Below are 20,592 nucleotides of genomic sequence, written 5' to 3'. Positions count from 1 at the left end.
GTGCGAGGGACTCACCTGCAGCTCTGGAACTCTCACTCCAGTGAGAAGCTGCTAAAAGACCAAATTTCTCACACTTTGAGCTGTTTTCACAAGAAAAATCAGAATCGCTGAACAAAGCTCATCCCAACTCTGCTTTTCATGATATTTAAATATTTATTTAAATTTAAAAATACTTTTCATGGCACCAATGATTTTATGCTAACTAAGGTATTGGATATGTAGAAAAAGGTACATTTTGAAGGAAAAAAGAATGTAACTTACAGTATTTGGCACATGAAAGGTTAATCTCTAGGTTTTCTTTATGAAAACTAAGAAATTCACATTTTCAGGTATTTTACTGTCTACTGCTGAAAGATGCAGTATGCTAGGACGAGATTCATGGGATTCTGCTCTCAGAACCTATGGAAACAACATTTTGATAGATAGACGGGCAAAACTAACAGGGCCTGAAACACACGACAGGATCTGGGGCCGACGGGAGAAACGTACAACGGAAAATCACCAATTCTCGTGGTTCTGCAGTAAAACGCTGGGGGACGACGGCAGAGGTGACCTGGGGCTGGCACAGAGCGTCACCCGAGGAAAGCCAAGGTGGAGGGGCCCAGCTGGGGCTTGGAGGACGTGTCCAAAAAGGATGGAGCTGTGCTGTCACACGTCACACAGAACATTGCAGTGAGGAGAGGAGGAGGAGGAGCAGGAGGAAGGACGACACTGCAGCGTTAACCCGGGGTAAAAAATGTCAGCGTCGGGACGAGCACAACTGCATAGAAACATCAGCGCTATGGGCTGAGGTAGGAACACTACACTAAGAGTTAATTCTGCTATGTTGCATAAAACAGGATTATCATGTAAAAAAACTGCTGCTCCGCCTCCTGGAGCCTCCCCCGGGGCTCCTGGAGCCTTCCCTGGGCTCCTGCCGTGCCCTGGAGCCCGGGCTGGACCCCACCCTCCTCGGGCCTCGTGCGGTGAGCGGGCTGTGACCCGGGCAGGGGGACTGTGCCCCCACGGGACCCCTCCCCTTATTGCAGTGACAAGGAGTGGCCCAAGGTCACCGTCCCGCCCAGCGGTGGGTGCTGGATGCTCAAAGACAACACGGACATCAGGCTTTGTAAAACTGCAGTTATGGCCCCAGCTTACGGAAAAATCTCTCCCTGAGATGAAATTAAACTTGCTCAGCTGTTTCTACCCTTTTTTTTTTTTTTTTTTTTTTTTGCTGATGTGTCCAACTTGTCACCCCAACCTAACCAGAACTGGCTGTTATTGCTCCCTGTGGATGGGCTGCTGCTCCTGGTGACCAACAGTGCGGGGGTCCTCACGATGGGTTGGGTTTATTGACTTGCACTCAACCACGGTCGGGGCTAAAGGTGTCCGTTGGCTTCTTCGGCGTCACCTGCGCTTCTGAACTTGTGTCCTCTTGGGAAGAGTCCCAGAATCAGAGCTCCTTCTCTGTCCCAAACCCAGCAGGGCTCGGCTGGCCTTGGGCTCCTGGCGTTTACTCTTAAACCATTGCTCACTGGGAACCGCTCGGTACCGGCACCCACGGTCACCCCATCCGTAAAGTAAAAAAAGACTGGATTAGATCTGATAACAAAATAGCATTTCCTTGTTAAAATAGACCTTGAAATGTCTCTCTTTTTTTTTTTTTGTTTTTTTTTTTTGTTGTTCTTTTTGCTTGGTTTTTTTACAAAACAGGTACAACTGGCGGAGGGTAAAGGTCATCCCAATAAATCTGACACAGTCACTACAGCTCCACGCCAGGTTTGCATCCCCTGGCTTCCATGCTCCCCTGCCCTCGGGAGCACCGATGCTTCAAGGCTTAAAAAAGTGGCGAAGGGCCGAGTCCGCAGCAGGGCGAGGGCTCCGGATGGCTGCGCTGCGGGGAGGGGGGCACGGGGCGTCCCCGAGAGCTCTGTCACCTCCTGGGAGGCTCCGGTGAGCGGGGAGGGCTCTGCCAAGCGCTTCGTGGAGGGCGGGGGTGGCGGGCACAGTGCGGATTGAATACCGTAACAGTACACGAGTGTTAAATGAAACCTCAGTAGCACCATTGCTAAAGCTCCTGCGGAACGGCCCCGCCAGCCCCGGCCGGGCTGGCAGAGCAAAGAATTCCCCTCTGCTCGGTGCTTCCCAAGTCGTGAGCGTGGGGTCGGGACGGGAGGTGTTGTGCGGGCTCCGGGGCTGGGAGCACGGGGAGGAGGGGGCTCCGGGGGCTGCGCCCACCCTCCTCTTCCTCCCGGAAAGCCGCCTCCTCGGCCGGCCGGGCTCTGGGTCGGGAGGGGAGGGTTAGTGGGTGACGGCGGCAGGTCCAGGCCCCCGTGCTGGCTCCTGCCTTCAGGTGTCAATGAGCAGGTTTACCACGGCGCGGAGCTTGCAGGCAAACCATCGCCTGAGGGGACAAAAGTATTGGTAATGGAACTGCTCGAACTCTGGGGTCTGGCGGATATCACGGAAAAAGGCAGTGTCAAGGTCGGACTCGGTAAGGACGATCAGGAGGAGGAGCAAAACAAAGAGGAGTCCAACTGTCACAAGGAGCAAACGGAGGACACTTAAAAGAAACTTATTCACCTGTTGGGCCTGTGCCGGCCCCAGGCCGGCGGCGCCCGGGCACAGCGCCCGCAGCTCGCCCTCCGCCTCTGCCGCCGGCGTGCCCGCCTCCGACTCCTTCTCCTCCTCGATGCTGCACGGGGCCCCGTTGGCCTGGCGCGACAGCAGCATCAGCTCCAGGCTGTGCTCGGCCACGGGCGTGGGCAGCACGCTGTCGGCGGGGCTGTAGCTCTCGTCGGCGATCACGGCCACCCGCTCGCTGCTCTCGGCGCGGCCGCTGCGCCCCGGGCCCGCGAAGGCGTCGCCGTGGGAAGCCGAGCGCACCGGGGTCGAGTGGGCGCTGTCACGGAGGGACTCCAGGCCTGGGGAGACAGGGAGGGGCAAGGGGACGCTCAGTGGGGTGCGGGGGCTCCTCTCCACAGCCGGGAGCTGCCCACACTGCCCCACGCTGCGGCCCTGTGGGACAGAGTGCGGTGGCTGCCCTGGGCTGCTCTTGTTGTTGCTGTTTTTGTCGGTCCTTTGGGACCTGCAGCCCCTTCAACGCGACCTGTGACTGCGCTGGTGACACCTCAACACGCGCCTGGTTTGTCAGCAGCACCGCTAGCCCCTGGCTGCCAGCCGGGACCGTGGCAGAGTCCGGGCAGTTCCGCAGGCGATCACACGCACCCGCGGGCTGTAGCTGCCCTGAGGTGACAGTGACAGTGACAGTCCCCCTGGCAGCTGCCCACAGTGCTTGGGGCCCCTCTGCCGCTGGCAGCGCCAGCAGTGGCACTGCAGCCCCATGGGCACCTGCCCGGCACAGGGTGACAGGGTGGGATGGGGCAGGGATGGGTGGCACTGATGAGAGCCCCGGGTGGGAGGTGCATGAACAGAGGGGTCGTGCTGGGCTGCTGGGGGTGGGGGTCCCCCAGCGCACAGGGGAGGTGTCCCCATCATGTGCAGGAGCCCCTGCAGCACAGGCTGCTCTGAGTTCACCACAAACCAGATGTTTTACATCGCTCACACCCGAGCAGGAGCCGTGGCAGGAGCTCTGTGCCAGCCCCTGTGCCAGCTCCCAGCCCCGTACCAGGCTGAGCTTTAGTCCTTTGTGCCAAGGAACTCCTGCCCCTACCAATATCTCCTCTAAATCCCCCAATTCCAGGAAACAATGCACATAAAGGACTTGTTTCAGGTAGTTCTGGCAGGCGGGGGGGATAGGAGCTCTGCCATTGCAGGGGCCCCAGCTCCAGGGAGGGTGTCTGAAGGTCATGTTGGGGACCTGCTGGTCCCCAGGGCCACTCTGCAGGCGGCTGCAGAGGGACGGGGCTGGAGCTGTCACCGGGGAAAGAGCACAGTGCACTAAAGCACCTCGACATGCTGTCACCATGGCCCGGCTGCCGGGGGGTGAAGGGCAGCACCCGGAGCTCATCCGGCCGCATTCCCGGGGATTTGCAGCCTCTCCTTGGTGAGCGCTGCCCGGGTGAGTGCCGAGCAACGCTGTGCTCCTGGGCAGTGAGGAGGGAACACGCTCTCACCCTGCCCACTCTGCGCTCTCCCCTCTCATGGGAACGCTCCCCATGGCACCCGCTGTGTCCCCGACACGGGGGACAGCCCCTGAGGGGGTGCCACTGTTCATCGCCACAGTGACAGCAGGGCCGGCCCCCAGACCCAAACCCTCCCACAGGACTGGCAGCAGAAGCTGGGAAATCCTGGAAATCCGAGTCCAGCCCCACCACCAGAGCTGCTCTGTGGTAACAATAACCTGGAGTCCAGGCAGCCTCGGAGACCCCAGCCCACTCTCTGCCATGTGTATCTATCCTCCACCCCACATTCCTGCACCCCACATTCCTGCACCCCACATTCCTGCGCCCCACCAGCTGACCATGGGACCACAGTCCATGGGAACCCCGTGGAGCTCCAGGAGAGCCCAGAGCCTGCGGCGCAGCGTTACCTGGCTCAGGTGGGCGCCCAGGGCTGCAGGGATCGTGGAGGCCGGGGGCAGCGGGGAGCAGGGGCAGGATGCCCAGGGCCCGGGACAGCAGCCGCGGCCCCAGCGCCAGCACCCGCACCCGCACCGCCCGGCAGCAGTGGTTGATGAGCCACAGGTGCACGCTGACCCGGGTCTTGATCCTTACCAGGCACTTCACCATGGTGGCACAGGGACACTGCGCGCGGGGACGGCTCTGAGAGCGGCACTGCTGCCGGCCCTGGGCTCAGCGCTATTTTGGGCACCCGCGTTCCCACGGGACCGAGCTGAGGTGAGAGTGAGGAAAAGCAAAGGGGTGGAACCAGCTCGGGGTGATTTATGGTGGGAGGTGATTTAATGCACTGGCTGCTTCCCAGCGGCATCTGGGGGACAGGCTGTCACATGGAACTGGGTGGCAGAGGTGACCCTGTCTGCTTCCATCCGCAAAACTGGCCCAGCCACCGACCCAGGGATCCCTTGGTGGAATTAAATCCTGCCCATGGGGCAGACAGTCCCTGTCCCTGTGTGCATTCTGGGACCGGGACCAGGATTGGGGTGGCTGTGCTGGGGCAGGACTGGCCCCATCCAGGGGCAGGGAACAGCCACGTCACTGGGAGCTGGACACTGCTGTCACCAGCAGGTAACACAGCCACCACCAGCAGCGCAGCCACAGCCAACAGCATGTCCCCAGCCCTGTGGGGCACCTCCACAGCTGCTCCCAGTGTTTTGCCTTTTGCCAGACCTTCTTCCCAGCATTCTCCTCTGACACAGCCCCAGCATGGGGAGGAGCAGCCTCCCTGCTCCAGCCTGGTGGAACACCAGCTTTGCTGAGGACAAGCCACCAGGGCTGCAGCCTCAGCTCGACATTGTGCACGTGTGTGCACACGTGTGAGTGTCTGTGCACACATTGTGTGTACATGCATCTGTGTACCTGTGTCTGTGTGCCCCTGTGTCTGTGTGCCCCTGTGTCTGTGTGTCCCTGTCCCTGCAGGTGTCCCTGTCCGTGTGCCCCTGTCCCTGTGTGCCCCTGTCCCTGCAGGTGCCCCTGTCCATGTGTCCCTGTCCCTGCAGGTGCCCCTGTCCCTGCAGGTGCCCCTGTCCCTGTGTTCCTGTGCCCCAGCGTGCCCCAGGGCTGCCCCGTGTCCTACCTTCCATGATGGAGATGTGCACGGCTCTCCGCCGGGTGCGGGGCACGCTGCTCAGCCGGGGCCCGTGCGTGATGGAGGGGCAGCTCCTGCTGGGCACCAGCCCGGCCCTGGGGACAGCAGTGGGGACAGGGTCAGGGCCAGAACAGGCACAGAAAGCCCTTACTGTGGACACACAGCAGCGTCCTGGGCACACTCCCACCCCGGGCACAGGGCAGTGCCCTGACCACGCTCCCACCCCGGCCGCACTCCCACCCTGGGCCCACAGCAGCGCCCTGGACCCACAGCACCCTCTGGGCTCACAGCACCCTCTGGCCATGCTCCCACCCCAGTCACAGTCCCACCCTGGGCTCACAGCAGCACCCTGGGCTCACAGCAGCACCCTGGGCTCACAGCACCCTCTGACCATGCTCCCACTCCAGTCACAGTCCCACCCTGGGCTCACAGCAGCACCCTGGGCCCACAGCACCCTCTGGCCATGCTCCCACCCCAGTCACAGTCCCACACTGGGCCCACAGCAGCGCCCTGGGCTCACAGCAGCACCCTGGGCCCACAGCAGCGCCCTGGGCTCACAGCACCCTCTGACCATGCTCCCACCCCGGCCGCACTCCCACCCTGGGCTCACAGCAGTGCCCTGGGCTCACAGCAGCGCCCTGGGCTCACAGCACCCTCTGACCATGCTCCCACACCAGTCACAGTCCCACACTGGGCCCACAGCAGCGCCCTGGGCTCACAGCAGCGCCCTGGGCACACAGCAGCGCCCTGGGCTCACAGCAGCCTCTGACCATGCTCCCACCCCGGCCGCACTCCCACCCTGGGCTCACAGCAGTGCCCTGGGCTCACAGCAGCGCCCTGGGCTCACAGCACCCTCTGGCCACACTCCCACCCCAGGCTCTCACCGGTGGATCTCGGGGGGCTCCCTCTTGATCTTGGCGCTGGACTCCATCACCTCCTTGGCGACGCGGCCACTGCAGGTGGGTCAAGAGCAGCAGAGGTGAGGACAGGAGCGCAGCCCTGGCAGCCACGTGGGCACCCCAGTACAAATTCCCCAAGCTCCTTCCACAGCTACTGTCATTCTGGCTTCCACTAGATTTTATAAGTTCTTATTTTATCTCATTTTGTGCTCTGCAAACCAGCATATTTTTATACTGTGCACCTTTCCATCTAGCATTCCCTACAAGTAACTCCTTGAATTCCAAAGGAGATGGTACAAGAGAAGTAAAAAAAAAAATTACATAGAAAAGTAAAATGAAATCATGATCAAAGCTACAGCAGCTGCTTTCTCCTGGTTTGGTAACATATACAGTAAGCCCACCATGAAAAGCATTGCAGGAAGATTGTTTTTCATATTCCTGGTTAAAGTAATACCTATAACCCAGTACTAACATTGGTGTGGATGTTCTGGAGAATGCTTGGTACGTGTATTCAAAGCATACTTCTTCAGACTGAACACAGAGGGCCCGTGCACGGCCTGGGCCCCTGCCCACACAGCTCCAGGGGAAAGCAGAAATGTTTTCTCCGGGGGAATGGGGGCGATGGAGAAACCCGAGCTGACACCTCTGCCACCAAATCCTGCTGCTTGCTCTGGCATGGGATGCTGGACACCAGGGGTCACCTCCCCTCATGGTGTGTGAGATGGGCACACCATGGGCACCCAGGTCCTGCCATGCCGGCGAGGAGGGTGCCAGCACTGTGCGCCTTGGTGAGAGGACACGCTGGGGTGCCTCATCCTGTAGACAGGATGTCCCCAGTCCAGGCTCTCACTCCAGCAGCTCAGCGCGGGAATTTAGGGATACTGGTGATTTGTTTCACACCTGGTACCCCCAGATCTCCCATCCTCCACTCCTGTCCCTCCAAACCCTCTCCTGTGAGCTGGGGACAGGGGTGGCCTCTGTGGCACAGAGACAGAGGCAGAGGTGGCCGGGGGGGATCAGCACTGCCATTGGGGATCTCTGGAAGACTCTGAGATGTCCCTGGGCCGCTGCAGCCCCAAGCTGCTCCCCAAGGAGCGCACAGGAACACACCCAGCAGCTGCTTCTGTGCCGGGATTTACCTGTGCGGGATTTCCCTGTGCAGGATTTACCTGTGCGGGATTTACCTGTGCGGGATTTACCTGTGCAGGACTTACCTGTGCAGGATTTACCTGTGCAGGATTTACCTGCACCAGGATTTACCTGTGCTGGGATTTCCCTGCGCAGGATTTACCTGTGCGGGATTTACCTGTGCAGGATTTACCTGTGCAGGATTTCCCTGTGCGGGATTTACCTGTGCGGGATTTCCCTGTGCGGGATTTCCCTGTGCAGGATTTACCTGTGCGGGATTTACCTGTGCGGGATTTCCCTGTGCGGGATTTCCCTGTGCGGGATTTACCTGTGCAGGATTTACCTGTGCGGGATTTCCCTGTGCGGGATTTCCCTGTGCGGGATTTATGTGTGCTGGGATTTACCTGTGCCAGGATTTACCTGTGCAGGATTTACCTGTGCTGTGATTTCCCTGCGCAGGATTTACCTGTGCTGGGATTTACCTGTGCAGGATTTACCTGTGCAGGATTTACCTGTGCGGGATTTCCCTGTGCAGGATTTACCTGTGCAGGATTTACCTGTGCTGGGATTTCCCTGTGCAGGATTTACCTGTGCTGGGATTTCCCTGTGCAGGATTTACCTGTGCAGGATTTACCTGTGCTGAGATTTACCTGTGCAGGATTTACCTGTGCAGGATTTACCTGCGCTGTGATTTCCCTGCGCAGGATTTCCCTGTGCAGGATTTCCCTGTACAGGATTTACGTGTGCTGGGATTTACCTGTGCCAGGATTTACCTGCGCCGGGATTTACCTGTGCTGAGATTTACCTGTGCAGGATTTACCTGTGCAGGATTTCCCTGTGCAGGATTTCCCTGTGCCAGGATTTACGTGTGCTGGGATTTACCTGTGCCAGGATTTACCTGTGCCGGGATTTACCTGTGCTGAGATTTACCTGCGCAGGATTTACCTGTGCAGGATTTACCTGTGCTGGGATTTCCCTGCGCAGGATTTACCTGTGCTGGGATTTACCTGTGCAGGATTTCCCTGTGCCGGTATCTACCTGTACAGGATTTACCCTTGCCAGGATTTCCCTGTGCAGGATTTCCCTGTGCAGGATTTACCTGTGCAGGATTTACCTGTGCAGGATTTACGTGTGCTGGGATTTACCTGTGCCAGGATTTACCTGTGCTGTGATTTCCCTGCGCAGGATTTACCTGTGCTGGGATTTACCTGTGCAGGATTTCCCTGTGCCGGTATCTACCTGTACAGGATTTACCCTTGCCAGGATTTCCCTGTGCAGGATTTACCTGTAGCGGAAGCGGCTTCCCTTGAAGAACAGGTTGCTGCTGGACACCGTCCGCACCTGGCTCGACTTCTCCAACCTGCAACAGCCCAGGAGCGCTGTGAGAGTCCTGCTGAGCTCTGGGAGCATTGACACCTGTGTGCAGGGACCTGCACTCTCCAGGATCTGAAAGCCCCTCACAGCCTGGGAACTGCAGGGTGACAGACTCGGCCACACCTGGGCAGGTGGGCTCTCACCAGAGGGACCATCCCACCTCCTGCCCATCCCACAGGAGCTGATCCCTCACCCCAGGAGTGCCCAGCAGCCCCTCAGGCCAGCCCAGGGTCCAGCCGCAGGGCGCAGGACCCAGCAGCGATCCACTGCCACGATTAATCACAGAGAGATTTGTAAAGCAATATTGCAATTTCATTCCATGTTCATGTAATGAGGAGTGAAACCTGCTGATTGCAGCTGCTGATTGCAGAATTCCCGGTGGGAATGCATCGCATGCTCTGTCTCGCAGCTTGCTGATTAAAATAAAACTCATTACCAGGCACAAAGTGGCCTGGGTTAAGAATGGCATGAACAGGATGGTGCTGCTTGGCATTCCGGGCTTCGTCCCAAATAATTAGTTATAATTTCCTGATGGGAGTTTGCTGAGGAGGGAAGAGCACAGAGGGGCTGGGAAAGGAGGGCAGAGACCCCATCCAGGGCCCCAGTGCTTTTGGTGGCTGGTGGCTCTGCCAGGGCCACTGGGATGAGGTGCCACACGGCAGTGAGTGACCACTGGGACAAGGTGCAACATGGCCAATGGCAGTGAGTGACCACTGGGACAAGGTGCAACATGGCCAATGGCAGTGAGTGACCACTGGGACAAGGTGCCACACGGCAGTGAGTGACCACTGGGACAAGGTGCCACATGGCCAGTGACTGACCACTGGGACAAGGTGCCACATGGCAGTGAGTGACCACTGGGACAAGGTGCCACATGGCCAATGGCAGTGAGTGACCACTGGGATGAGGTGCCACACGGCAGTGAGTGACCACTGGGACAAGGTGCAACATGGCCAATGGCAGTGAGTGACCACTGGGACAAGGTGCAACATGGCCAATGGCAGTGAGTGACCACTGGGACAAGGTGCCACACGGCAGTGAGTGACCACTGGGATGAGGTGCCACACGGCAGTGAGTGACCACTGGGACAAGGTGCCACATGGCCAGTGACTGACCACTGGGACAAGGTGCCACATGGCAGTGAGTGACCACTGGGACGAGGTGCCACACGGCAGTGAGTGACCACTGGGACAAGGTGCCACATGGCAGTGAGTGACCACTGGGACAAGGTGCCACATGGCCAATGGCAGTGAGTGACCACTGGGATGAGGTGCCACACGGCAGTGAGTGACCACTGGGACAAGGTGCCACATGGCCAGTGAGTGACCACTGGGATGAGGTGCCACATGGCAGTGAGTGACCACTGGGACAAGGTGCCACATGGCCAGTGAGTGACCACTGGGACAAGGTGCCACATGGCAGTGAGTGACCACTGGGACAAGGTGCCACATGGCCAGTGAGTGACCACTGGGACAAGGTGCCACATGGCAGTGAGTGACCACTGGGACAAGGTGCCACACAGCAGTGAGTGACCACTGGGATGAGGTGCCACATGGCAGTGAGTGACCACTGGGATGAGGTGCCACACAGCAGTGAGTGACCACTGGGACAAGGTGCCACATGGCAGTGAGTGACCACTGGGACAAGGTGCCACACGGCAGTGAGTGACCACTGGGATGAGGTGCCACATGGCAGTGAGTGACCACTGGGATGAGGTGCCACATGGCCAATGGCAGTGAGTGACCACTGGGACGAGGTGCCACACAGCAGTGAGTGACCACTGGGATGAGGTGCCACATGGCCAATGGCAGTGAGTGACCACTGGGACAAGGTGCCACATGGCCAGTGACCAGCCCTGGTGCCTGGATGGAGCCCACAGGTTGGTGGCACAGGTGGGCACCACCCCACGGGGGCTGCAGCACACCCCCAAAGCAGCACGTACTTGTAGAAAGCCTGGTTCTCGATCCCACACTTCCAGAGGTGTTTGCAGGCTTCTGGTGTCGGGGCAAAATAGGTGAGAACAATTTTCTTCTCCTAAAGAAGAAAAACAGGGAGTCAGGGGGAGGACAGGGAGTGGTGCTCATCCCACAGACAAAGAGTGGAGTATACAGAGCTAGAGAGTGGCACTGGCAGGGACAGATCCTGCTCTGGAGCCACTTGGGGTGCAGGGATCAGCCTGGTGCAGCACCTGGTGTGAGGGATGGGCAGATGTGCCCACACCTCCCAGCCTTTGGGACAGCCAGAAACACAGGGGGGTTTAAAAATTCCTGCTCCTGTGGGAGCCAACCCCAGCCAGAGGAGTCCTGTCTGACTTTGAGGGATGATGGCAATGAAGAAGCACCTTGGGAATAACCCGAGGGAGGGCACGGCCAGGAGCTGAGGGGGCCCTGGCAGAGGCCCCGTGTGGCCTGGCCTGGGGCTAAGGGGGCTGTGGGGTCCAATGCCCACACCTGGGCAGCAGCAGGAGCAGGGAGGTGATCCCAGCAGAGGCACAGAGCTGCGGCTGCTGTCCCCACGTCCCTGCCCTGCAGGGCCGGGTGATGCTGCTGCCGTGGTCCCAGAGAGCCCGCTGTGCCCAGGATGTCCTGGGGAGGGGCAGCACTCACCTCCTTCTGACTTACATACAGATAGAAAGTCTTCCCTTCGAATTTCATCTTGGTCACCTCGTTCCTGGAGGGACAAGGACAGGCAGGTGGGAGCTGTGCCAACCCAGTCCAGAGCCCACCCAGCTCTCCCAGAGCCTGTTTTCCATCCCAGGAGGTGCCACAGGGCGCTGAGAGCAGCCCTGGCTCACAAACCCGTGGCTGGAGGGGGGCACAGCCTGGGCTGGGGCTGAGGGTCAGCGGGGGCTCGCCCATGGGCACTGGCAGTGCCAGCTGCCAGGGACAGCCCAGGCACAGCCCAGGCACAGCTGGGCATCCTGCAGTGACCCAGGGACAGCTGAGAAGGCCCCCGGGGGCTGGGGGGGGTTTGGGATGCGGCTGACATGGGAATGATGGAGTTTAATGGGGACAAACGTAGGGAACAACGAGCTGGGGCAGCAGAGCTCTGCGTGCACCAAACACTGCCCAGTGCCCACACAGCGGCCACCCCTCGGCCACCCCTCGGACATCCCTCGGCCATCCCTTGGACATCCCTTGGACACCCCTCGGACATCCCAGGGATGCCCAGGGAGCCCCTGGGGGACAATCACCACTGGCAGTGAGGTCACACTGGGAATGAGCTCACACTGGCAGTGAGCTCACACTTGATGAAGTGAACTCACCACTTGAAGTGAGCTCACACTGGCAGTGAGCTCACCACCTGATGAAATGAACTCACCACCCCACAAGGTGAACTCACCACTTGATGAAGTGAACCCTCTTGTTCCCCTGCAGCACGACGAAGCCGAAGGGGGTGAAGGCCAGGAACGCGGCGTTGCCGGACACGTCCTGCAAGGCAACAGCCGGGGCTCGTGCAGCTGCTGGCCACCAGCACAGCTGGCACGTCACTGTCCCCCCTGCCCCTGAGCCGGGCACTGCCCAGCCCCGGGTGCCAGCGCTGCCAGCAGGGTGCCACAGCTATCTGTAATTCCTGCATTAAATGTCATCTTGACATTTATAGAATTCCTGCTGTTAATATAATATCATGTTATAATTATTGCAATTAATATGTATTTATATATATTATATATAAAATACATAATTTATTTTTATAGATTTTTATATTATATATTTATATACATAAATATATATATTTATGTGTATATATATATATTGTAACTATTATTCCGTGTAGGTATATATAGTTATTATATAGATATACACTATTTATGTGGTATGTATAATTACTATAATATATATAGTTTAATATGGTTATTTAATCACAGAATATCGTGAGTCAGTTACCTGTTATTGTCTACATTAAATGCCATATTGACATTTATAGAATTCCTGCTATTAATATAATACCATGTTGTAATTGCTGCAATTAATGTGTATTTTATATATATATATACACATATATATTGTAACTATATTACTCTGTGTAAATAGATATAATTATTAAATAGATATACGCTATTTATCTGGTATATATAATTACTATAATATATATAGTTTAATTTTGTTATTTAGTATATTATCACAGAATATCCTGAGTCAGAAGGGACTCACAAGGATCACTGACGTCCAAGTCCTAAATATATGTATATTATATATAGCAATTAACCCAGAACACGATAACCCCCAGCTGTACTCGGCTCCCTTGGAGCCCTGCCCAGCCAGTGCCCGGGTGGCACCGAGCCAGTCCAAACCCAGTAATCAGTGTGAGCCCTTTGGCCCAGTCCAGGGACTCCTGAGCCAGTCCAAACCCAGCAATCAGTGCCAGCCTTCAGCCCAGTGCCAGTCCAAACCCAGCAATCAGTGCCAGCCTTCAGCCCAGTGCCAGTCCAAACCCAGCAATCAGTGCCAGCCCTTAGCCCAGTGCCAGTCCAAACCCAGCAATCAGTGCCAGCCCTTAGCCCAGTGCCAGTCCAAACCCAGCAATCAGTGCCAGCCCTTAGCCCAGTGCCAGTCCAAACCCAGCAATCAGTGCCAGCCCTTAGCCCAGTGCCAGTCCAAACCCAGCAATCAGTGCCAGTCCTTAGCCCAGTGCCAGTCCAAACCCAGCAATCAGTGCCAGCCCTTAGCCCAGTGCCAGTCCAAACCCAGCAATCAGTGCCAGCCTTCAGCCCAGTGCCAGTCCAAACCCAGCAATCAGTGCCAGCCCTTAGCCCAGTGCCAGTCCAAACCCAGCAATCAGTGCCAGTCCTTAGCCCAGTGCCAGTCCAAACCCAGCAATCAGTGCCAGCCTTCAGCCCAGTGCCAGTCCAAACCCAGCAATCAGTGCCAGCCCTTACCCAGTGCCAGTCCAAACCCAGCAATCAGTGCCAGTCCTTACCCAGTGCCAGTCCAAACCCAGCAATCAGTGCCAGCCCTTAGCCCAGTGCCAGTCCAAACCCAGCAATCAGTGCCAGCCTTCAGCCCAGTGCCAGTCCAAACCCAGCAATCAGTGCCAGCCCTTACCCAGTGCCAGGGGCTCCTGGGGACAGGCTGAGCTGTGGGTCAGCAGCACTGGCTGGATCCATCCTGGGGGGTTTGGATCCATCCCAGAGGGCTTTGGAGGGTGCTCAGAAGCAAAGTCCATCTCAGCTGTCAAGGCTGAATGGCCAAAGGAAGGCAGAGAGTGCTGACCCTCAGCCCCACACCTGCACACCAAGGGGAGCAGCCCAAACTCATCCCCAGGCTGGCACAGGAGGGACATTCCTGCCTGGCACGGGAGGGACATTCCTGTGTGCCCCTGCCCCAGCCAGCCACAGCTCAGCCTGGCTGCCCAAAGGGCTTGGGCTCATCCCCAAACCTGGGAAAGCCTCCAGGGAAGGAAGCAGAGTCTCGGCAGAAGGATGTGTCCTCCTGGGGATGCCACACGGGGCACAGGTCCCCACATGGGCTCAAAAAAATGTCTGGATGTGGCACTCAGGGACATGGTTAGTGGTGGCTTTGGGGGATGTGTGGATTCGATGGTCTTTGAGGGCTTTTCCAACCAAAACCATTCCATGGTTCTCTTTGGCCGGGCCAGAAGTTCTGTCCATCACAAGAAACAGAGAAGCAGAGGGACCCCTGCTATTCTCTCACACACAAACACACATTCCTACAGGGATTTACATACAAAACAAGCACCAAGGACAACCCAGGACTCAGTGAGCCCTGTGAGAGGAAGATCTTCCTCTGTGTTTGTTTTTTGGGGGAGAAATCTACTATGAGAGTACCATGAAAACTTCAGAGAGGATTGAGTTAAGGGACACTGAACTGAGGGTGGCTGCTGAGGGAAAAACCCTCATCCAAACTTCTGCACAGTCCACGGGGGAAAAGAGAACAGAAGAATCAGCTTCATTTAACTTTGGCTTCCAGGTCCTTTAAGCACATTAACAGCAGCTCTTGATGAATTAGGCAAATTCGTCTGATAGACATACAAGAGTGTATGTTTGTCCTCATAGGAACACTAATTAGTGTAACTCAAATACGTTCAAAAGGTTCTTGAAGTAAAAGGATGGCAATTACCTGACTCTAGCAGCAAAGGTCACGGGTGGGTGGCTGCTGGCAAGACCACTGCTTCAGAGGGAATTCAGAGCAAAGCAACCTCTTGGGTACTCAGAAACTGCCCACAAACGGGGAACCCCCCCAGATTTACTGCAACTGCGTGGTTATGTGGCACAATCCAGGGAAAAGCCCCGGGGAAAAGCCCCAGCACAGGCACTGCCTGAGAGCAGAATTTTCTGTTTGCTCTGTATCCCACGTCCATCTGCACGTGATGGGATTACCAGGGAGCAGAGAGCCACAGGCAGTGACATCCTCAGTCAATAAAGAGCATTTCCAGCAGCAAACTGGATTATGGGCTGGGCAGGGCAGAGGGATGGGCTGTCCAGCCAGATTAATGCCTGCTGCCTCCTCAGCCACGTCACTGACCTTGTTCTGCCTCCCAAGTCCTGCTTCTGCAGGAGGGCATCGACCACCCTGTCACAGCTGTCTGTGCTGAAAACACTTTCCTAGAGCTTCCCTGGGAGGTTTCAGAGCATTCCCCTCTGCCCTTGTGCTCTCACCCTGGCCAGGGATGGGGCTGAGACTGAACAAGGCTGATGGCCCCAGCACAGCCCCCTGAGCGCACCCCAGAGCTGCTGGCAGGTGACAAATGCGCTGGGGACAGTCCCCAGCACCTCAGCGGGTCAGCACTGGCCGCAGAGAGGAGTCCAACCCCAGCAGCAGCCTCAGGAACGGGTTCAGGAGCTGCTTTACCTTGCAGGGGTGTGGGTCAACCCCGTAGGTCTCCAGAGTCTGGGCTTTCCTGAGGAAGTTCAGCTCTGAAGTAGCTGGTGTCTGCCCACTGCAGGAGGGAAAAAGAGATTGCATGGCAGACAGGGAGGCGAGAGGCAGCTGCAGGGACTCTGTTAGCGATGAAGCATCAGCCACAGCACATTCCCATTGCATTCTTACGGGATCAGCAGGAGCCCAGCACTGAAGCCTGGCCCACCCTCTCTGCCAGCTGCATCCACAGCAGCCACGCTGAACTGGCAGCACTGGCAAGGGTCAAAAGGCACCTGCCAAATTCAGGGAGGGATTCCCTATTTGCAGTACAAACACTGGGGGGAAGGAAAGGGGAGCTTGGTGGCAGAGGGCAGCAGCCCCTGGCCCATAAGGACCCAGCTTTGATGGGTTTTTGGGAAGATAAACCCACTTCCATCCCCAGGAACCCTTCAGGACCCAGCTCCAGAGGCACCAGCAGTGCCATGGGATAGTGGGGATTGCTGAAGGTCTCTACAGCTCACGTCCCTGGAGAGGGGTGAGGGCAGCAGGGCTGTGAGTGCCTCGGTCCCTGTCCCCATGAAGGTCCCTGGGCCATGCTGGCTGAGGCAGGAGCAGGTCCCAGCTGCATGTGACACAGGAGTGACAATCCCAAAGGGGCACAGAGGTGCTCTGGGTGTCACTGACCCCGCAGCTCCCCTACCTCAGCTCTGACTTGTGGATCTCTGCGATTTTCCTCTCCAGCTTCTCCGAGTGCTTGGGGAAGAACTGGAACTTGGAGCTGTAGCCCTCAGGGTGCTTCCCTGGGTCGTAGTCCCCAATCTCAGCTGGTGGGAGACAGATCCAGTGGGGAAGAGCAGAGCACAGCGTGCATGCCCATCTCCATGCCAGCCCAGGAATGCCCTCCCACCCCAATGGAGGGATCCTTTGCCAGGCATTAACTGCATCCAATTAATTTTGCAGTTTGTGCGGCTGTCACCTGGCAGCAGATGGTCACCGTCCCAAATTTATTAATTCCTCAAGCTGCAGGAGCAGGCAGGAGGGCAGGGGCCGGATGAGCCCAGGGGCTGCTCTTGGGGACACCCTGTGCAGGTGTGGCCTCGCAGGTGAGCACCCAGCACCCATCCTCACCCTCCCCAGCCCAGCACCCATCCTCACTGCCCCCAGCCCAGCGCCCATCCTCACTGCCCCCAGCCCAGCGCCCATCCTCACTGCCCCCAGCCCAGCACCCATCCTCACTGCCCCAGACCAGCACCCATCCTCACCCTCCCCAGCCCAGCGCCCATCCTCACTGCCCCCAGCCCAGCACCCATCCTCACTGGCCCCAGCCCAGCACCCATCCTCACTGCCCCCAGCCCAGCACCCATCCTCACCCTCCCCAGCCCAGCACCCATCCTCACTGCCCCCAGCCCAGCGCCCATCCTCACTGCCCCCAGCCCAGCGCCCATCCTCACTGCCCCCAGCCCAGCGCCCATCCTCACCCTCCCCAGCCCAGTACCCATCCTCACTGCCCCCAGCCCAGCACCCATCTCACTGCCCCCAGCCCAGCGCCCATCCTCACTGCCCCCAGCCCAGCGCCCATCCTCACTGCCCCCAGCCCAGCGCCCATCCTCACCCTCCCCAGCCCAGCACTCATCTCACTGCCCCCAGCCCAGCGCCCATCCTCACCCTCCCCAGCCCAGCACCCATCCTCACCCTCCCCAGCCCAGCACCCATCCTCACCCTCCCCAGCCCAGCACCCATCCTCACTGCCCCCAGCCCAGCGCCCATCCTCACTGCCCCCAGCCCAGCACCCATCCTCACTGCCCCCAGCCCAGCGCCCATCCTCACTGGCCCCAGCCCAGCACCCATCTCACCCTCCCCAGCCCAGCGCCCATCCTCACTGCCCCCAGCCCAGCCCAGGCAGGTGCCCCGGTCACTGCAGGTGCCCTGCTCACTGCTGCCAGCGCAGGATGGCAGGGGCCTGGCAGGGAAAGGCAGTCCCTGCTGTGCCAGGGCCTCACCCTGCAGGATGTAGGCAGCCAGCAGCGCCGCGTCCGACGTCTTGCACAGCAGCCGGCCGTGGTACAGATCCCTCTTGATCTGCAGGAAAACCAGGTACCTGGGCACAGGGGGAGAGTCCCTTCATTAGGCACAGCTCAAATTACCCCAACAGCCCATTGGACATGGAATACCTGCCACCAGACACCTGCTCTCCCCCAGCAGCCCAACGCGGCCCTTGCTGGGCTGACCCTGGCCAGGGTCTCATGATCTGGAGCCCACCAGTGCCTGCTGCATTTCCCCTGGGTGTTCAGCTTTCCCCTAAACGTGATTTTCTCATTCCCAAGCTTTCTGTGTCCTTCTAGGCCTCGGTGTATGCACCCACATCCCTCCTGCGTGCTCGCTGCATCACCCAGGGCCAGCTGCCTCCTGTGCTCCCCATCCCTGTCTCTGTGCCCAGCTAAAGGACAAACTATGTTGGAAAAATTACACATTCCAATAAATTTAAACCTAAGTAACATTTTGGGCTGTGTCATGTGGTGTTTGGGAAAACCTTTAGCTGGTGAAACATAAGTCATGAGCGAAGGAGCAAAATGGAGCGCTCAGAAATGAATTTAAATAACCAGACTTGCACTCTGCAGTCCTTGGTCATGCCTCATTGCTCAAATCTGAGTTTATGATGAGGTAAACCATTAATTTTCACAGATAAAATACATTAAAGAGAGATCTTGGTATTAGAGTGCAGTCAGACCAGGGAAAAGTGAATTTTAAGCCCAGGCTCCAGCTGCAGCTGCAGGCACACCTCAAAGGGCAGCAAGCAGGGGCAGCTCACCTGCACAGGGGCCTCAGCCTGGACCCGAGGGGGTGGCAGAAGGCAGAGTTAGATCAGTTTTTGGGAGGAAACTCTTCTGTGTATTGCACCCGCTGCCGTGGGCAGGAGCAGATCAGGCTGCCCCAGTGGCAGGGCCCCAGCAGCCTGGCAGAGAGGGATTTCTCCCCACATGCCCCTCAGCCGGCCCCTGGCGCTGGGCAGCCGCTCCCCCTGGCCTGGCACTGCAGACTCTCAGGTCCCGTGGGAGGAGGGGCCCCTTTGGCCCCCACAGAAGGTGCCAGCTCAGAGCCCTTCCCTGCAGGCTCCAGGCAGTTCCCCCAGGGCTCAGGGCTGCTGGGGACCCACGTCCAGGCTCAGTTTCCAGAGCTGCTCCGTGGGGCTCTGGTGTCCTTCCTGCTGGCAGGAAGAGCAGCACGAAGAGCCCCTAAAGATAGAACTGAGCAGAGGCTGTGCTGCCAGCCCTGCCGTGCTGCCAGCCCTGTGCAGCAGCGCTGCCCCAGCGCTCCTGGCGGCACGGGGACACGCTGGCTGCTGCAGGATCCAGGGGCTCAGCCACGCCAGCCCTGCCCAGCACGGCAGGGACACCCGAGCTGGGGATGTGCTGGGGCAGGGACAGTGCCTGCCTGTGGGCTGGAGCAGCCTGAGCAGCAGGGATTGTGTCACGGGGCTGGGGCTGGGCTCTGCCCTGCAACGGGGCTCTGGGACTGACTGCACCCAAAGGCCAGGCCAGGGATGGCTCAGGCAGGAAAGGACCTCAAAGCCCATCCAGTGCCACCCCTGCCATGGCAGGGACACCTCCACTGCCCCAGGTGCTCCCAGCCCCATCCAGCCTGGCCTGGGGCACTGCCAGGGATCCAGGGGCAGCCCCAGCTGCTCTGGGCACCCTGTGCCCACCTTCAGCCTGGGTTCCCCACCAGGCACAGCAGCTCCAGGGGCTGACCCAGCTCAGGTGGGCGCTCCTGTGCCTTCCCCCCACAGCAGGAGCAGCCCCAAAGCACCCGGGCTGGCTGGGGAATCCCAGTGGCTCCACACAAGGAGCCCGTCCAGGTGCTCCTGCCCCTGCTGGCAGTGCCCTCCTCACCTGGTGATCTCCTCCTTCAGCGCCGCGGGGTCCGTGGGGTAGAACTTGACGCGGAAGCACATGGTGAAGGGGGGCTGGGCTGCAGAGAGCAGGGACATGTGTCACCAGAGGCCAGGGCTGCCCCCCGCGCCACGCTGCTCCAGCAGGTCACACGGGGGTCCCACCTGCCCTGTTCCCCCAGGCTGCCCTGGTGAGGAGGGGCAGACGCTCCTCGCTGCAGGGCCATGGCGAGGGCAGGTCCCTGACAGAGCTGTGGGCAGCGCCAGGGGCTCTGTACCCACCCCCAGCCCACTGCCCACTGCCCAGTGTCACCTCCTCACCCCGTCCCTCCTGTCCTGCTCTCCCTGAGCTGCTGCCCTGCGCTGGCTGTGGGGCTGGTGGGGATAACCCAGCTCCCAGCCCTCCAGACAGCTCCTGGGGGAGCTGCTCCTGGCACCCGAGGGGGCAGGCACGAGAAAATGGGAACACACGTAAGGTGGAATGAGCAGAGTCTGCCCAGACCTCCAGCAGCACTCACCCCGCATCTGCTTCACAACCGACTTGGTGAACTCCAGCCAGTGCTGCAAGGAAAAAAAGGCAATTAACGCCAGACAGCCGTGACTGTGCAAGGCGGGGAGGATGAGGAAGAGGAGGGTCCTGCTCTGGGTGTGGGTGAGTGGCCCTGGAAGGGAGCTGGGGGAGCGGGAGGCTCGTAAGGTCCCATCCACAGCGAGGGAGCAGGTCCGTGCCCAGCTCCTGGCTCAGCATCGGCTGCTCCCTGTGGCAGAGGAGCCCCGGAGCAGGAATTGGCTGTCCTGTGCCTTGTACTGATCGCTGGGGAGCGCAGCACGGGGC

General features: G+C 58.7%; 1 protein-coding gene across 3 annotated transcripts in view; it reads right to left on the bottom strand.

Annotated features, from left to right (window-relative positions):
* Positions 1-133: 133 nt before the first annotated feature.
* Positions 134-20,592, bottom strand: part of FRMD5 (FERM domain containing 5) — a 66,463-nt gene continuing 46,004 nt past the window's right edge. For 2 of the 3 annotated variants that reach the window (XM_066558813.1, XM_066558812.1), the window contains 12 exons: positions 20,276-20,318; positions 19,759-19,837; positions 17,869-17,966; positions 16,569-16,692; positions 15,860-15,947; positions 12,390-12,478; positions 11,654-11,717; positions 10,990-11,081; positions 8,959-9,033; positions 6,531-6,599; positions 5,635-5,741; positions 134-2,903 (listed from right to left, as the gene is read on the bottom strand). In XM_066558813.1, the coding sequence (XP_066414910.1) occupies positions 2,329-2,903; positions 5,635-5,741; positions 6,531-6,599; positions 8,959-9,033; positions 10,990-11,081; positions 11,654-11,717; positions 12,390-12,478; positions 15,860-15,947; positions 16,569-16,692; positions 17,869-17,966; positions 19,759-19,837; positions 20,276-20,318 (1,503 nt within the window). In that variant the 3' untranslated portion in view covers positions 134-2,328. The remainder of the gene's footprint in view (positions 2,904-5,634; positions 5,742-6,530; positions 6,600-8,958; positions 9,034-10,989; positions 11,082-11,653; positions 11,718-12,389; positions 12,479-15,859; positions 15,948-16,568; positions 16,693-17,868; positions 17,967-19,758; positions 19,838-20,275; positions 20,319-20,592) is intronic. The other variant, XM_066558814.1, reaches the window with a different exon arrangement.

This window comes from Molothrus aeneus, chromosome 13, assembly GCF_037042795.1.
Source record: "Molothrus aeneus isolate 106 chromosome 13, BPBGC_Maene_1.0, whole genome shotgun sequence".
Classification (NCBI taxonomy): Eukaryota; Metazoa; Chordata; class Aves; order Passeriformes; family Icteridae; genus Molothrus; species Molothrus aeneus.
This window is presented reverse-complemented; position numbering and strand designations above follow the sequence as displayed.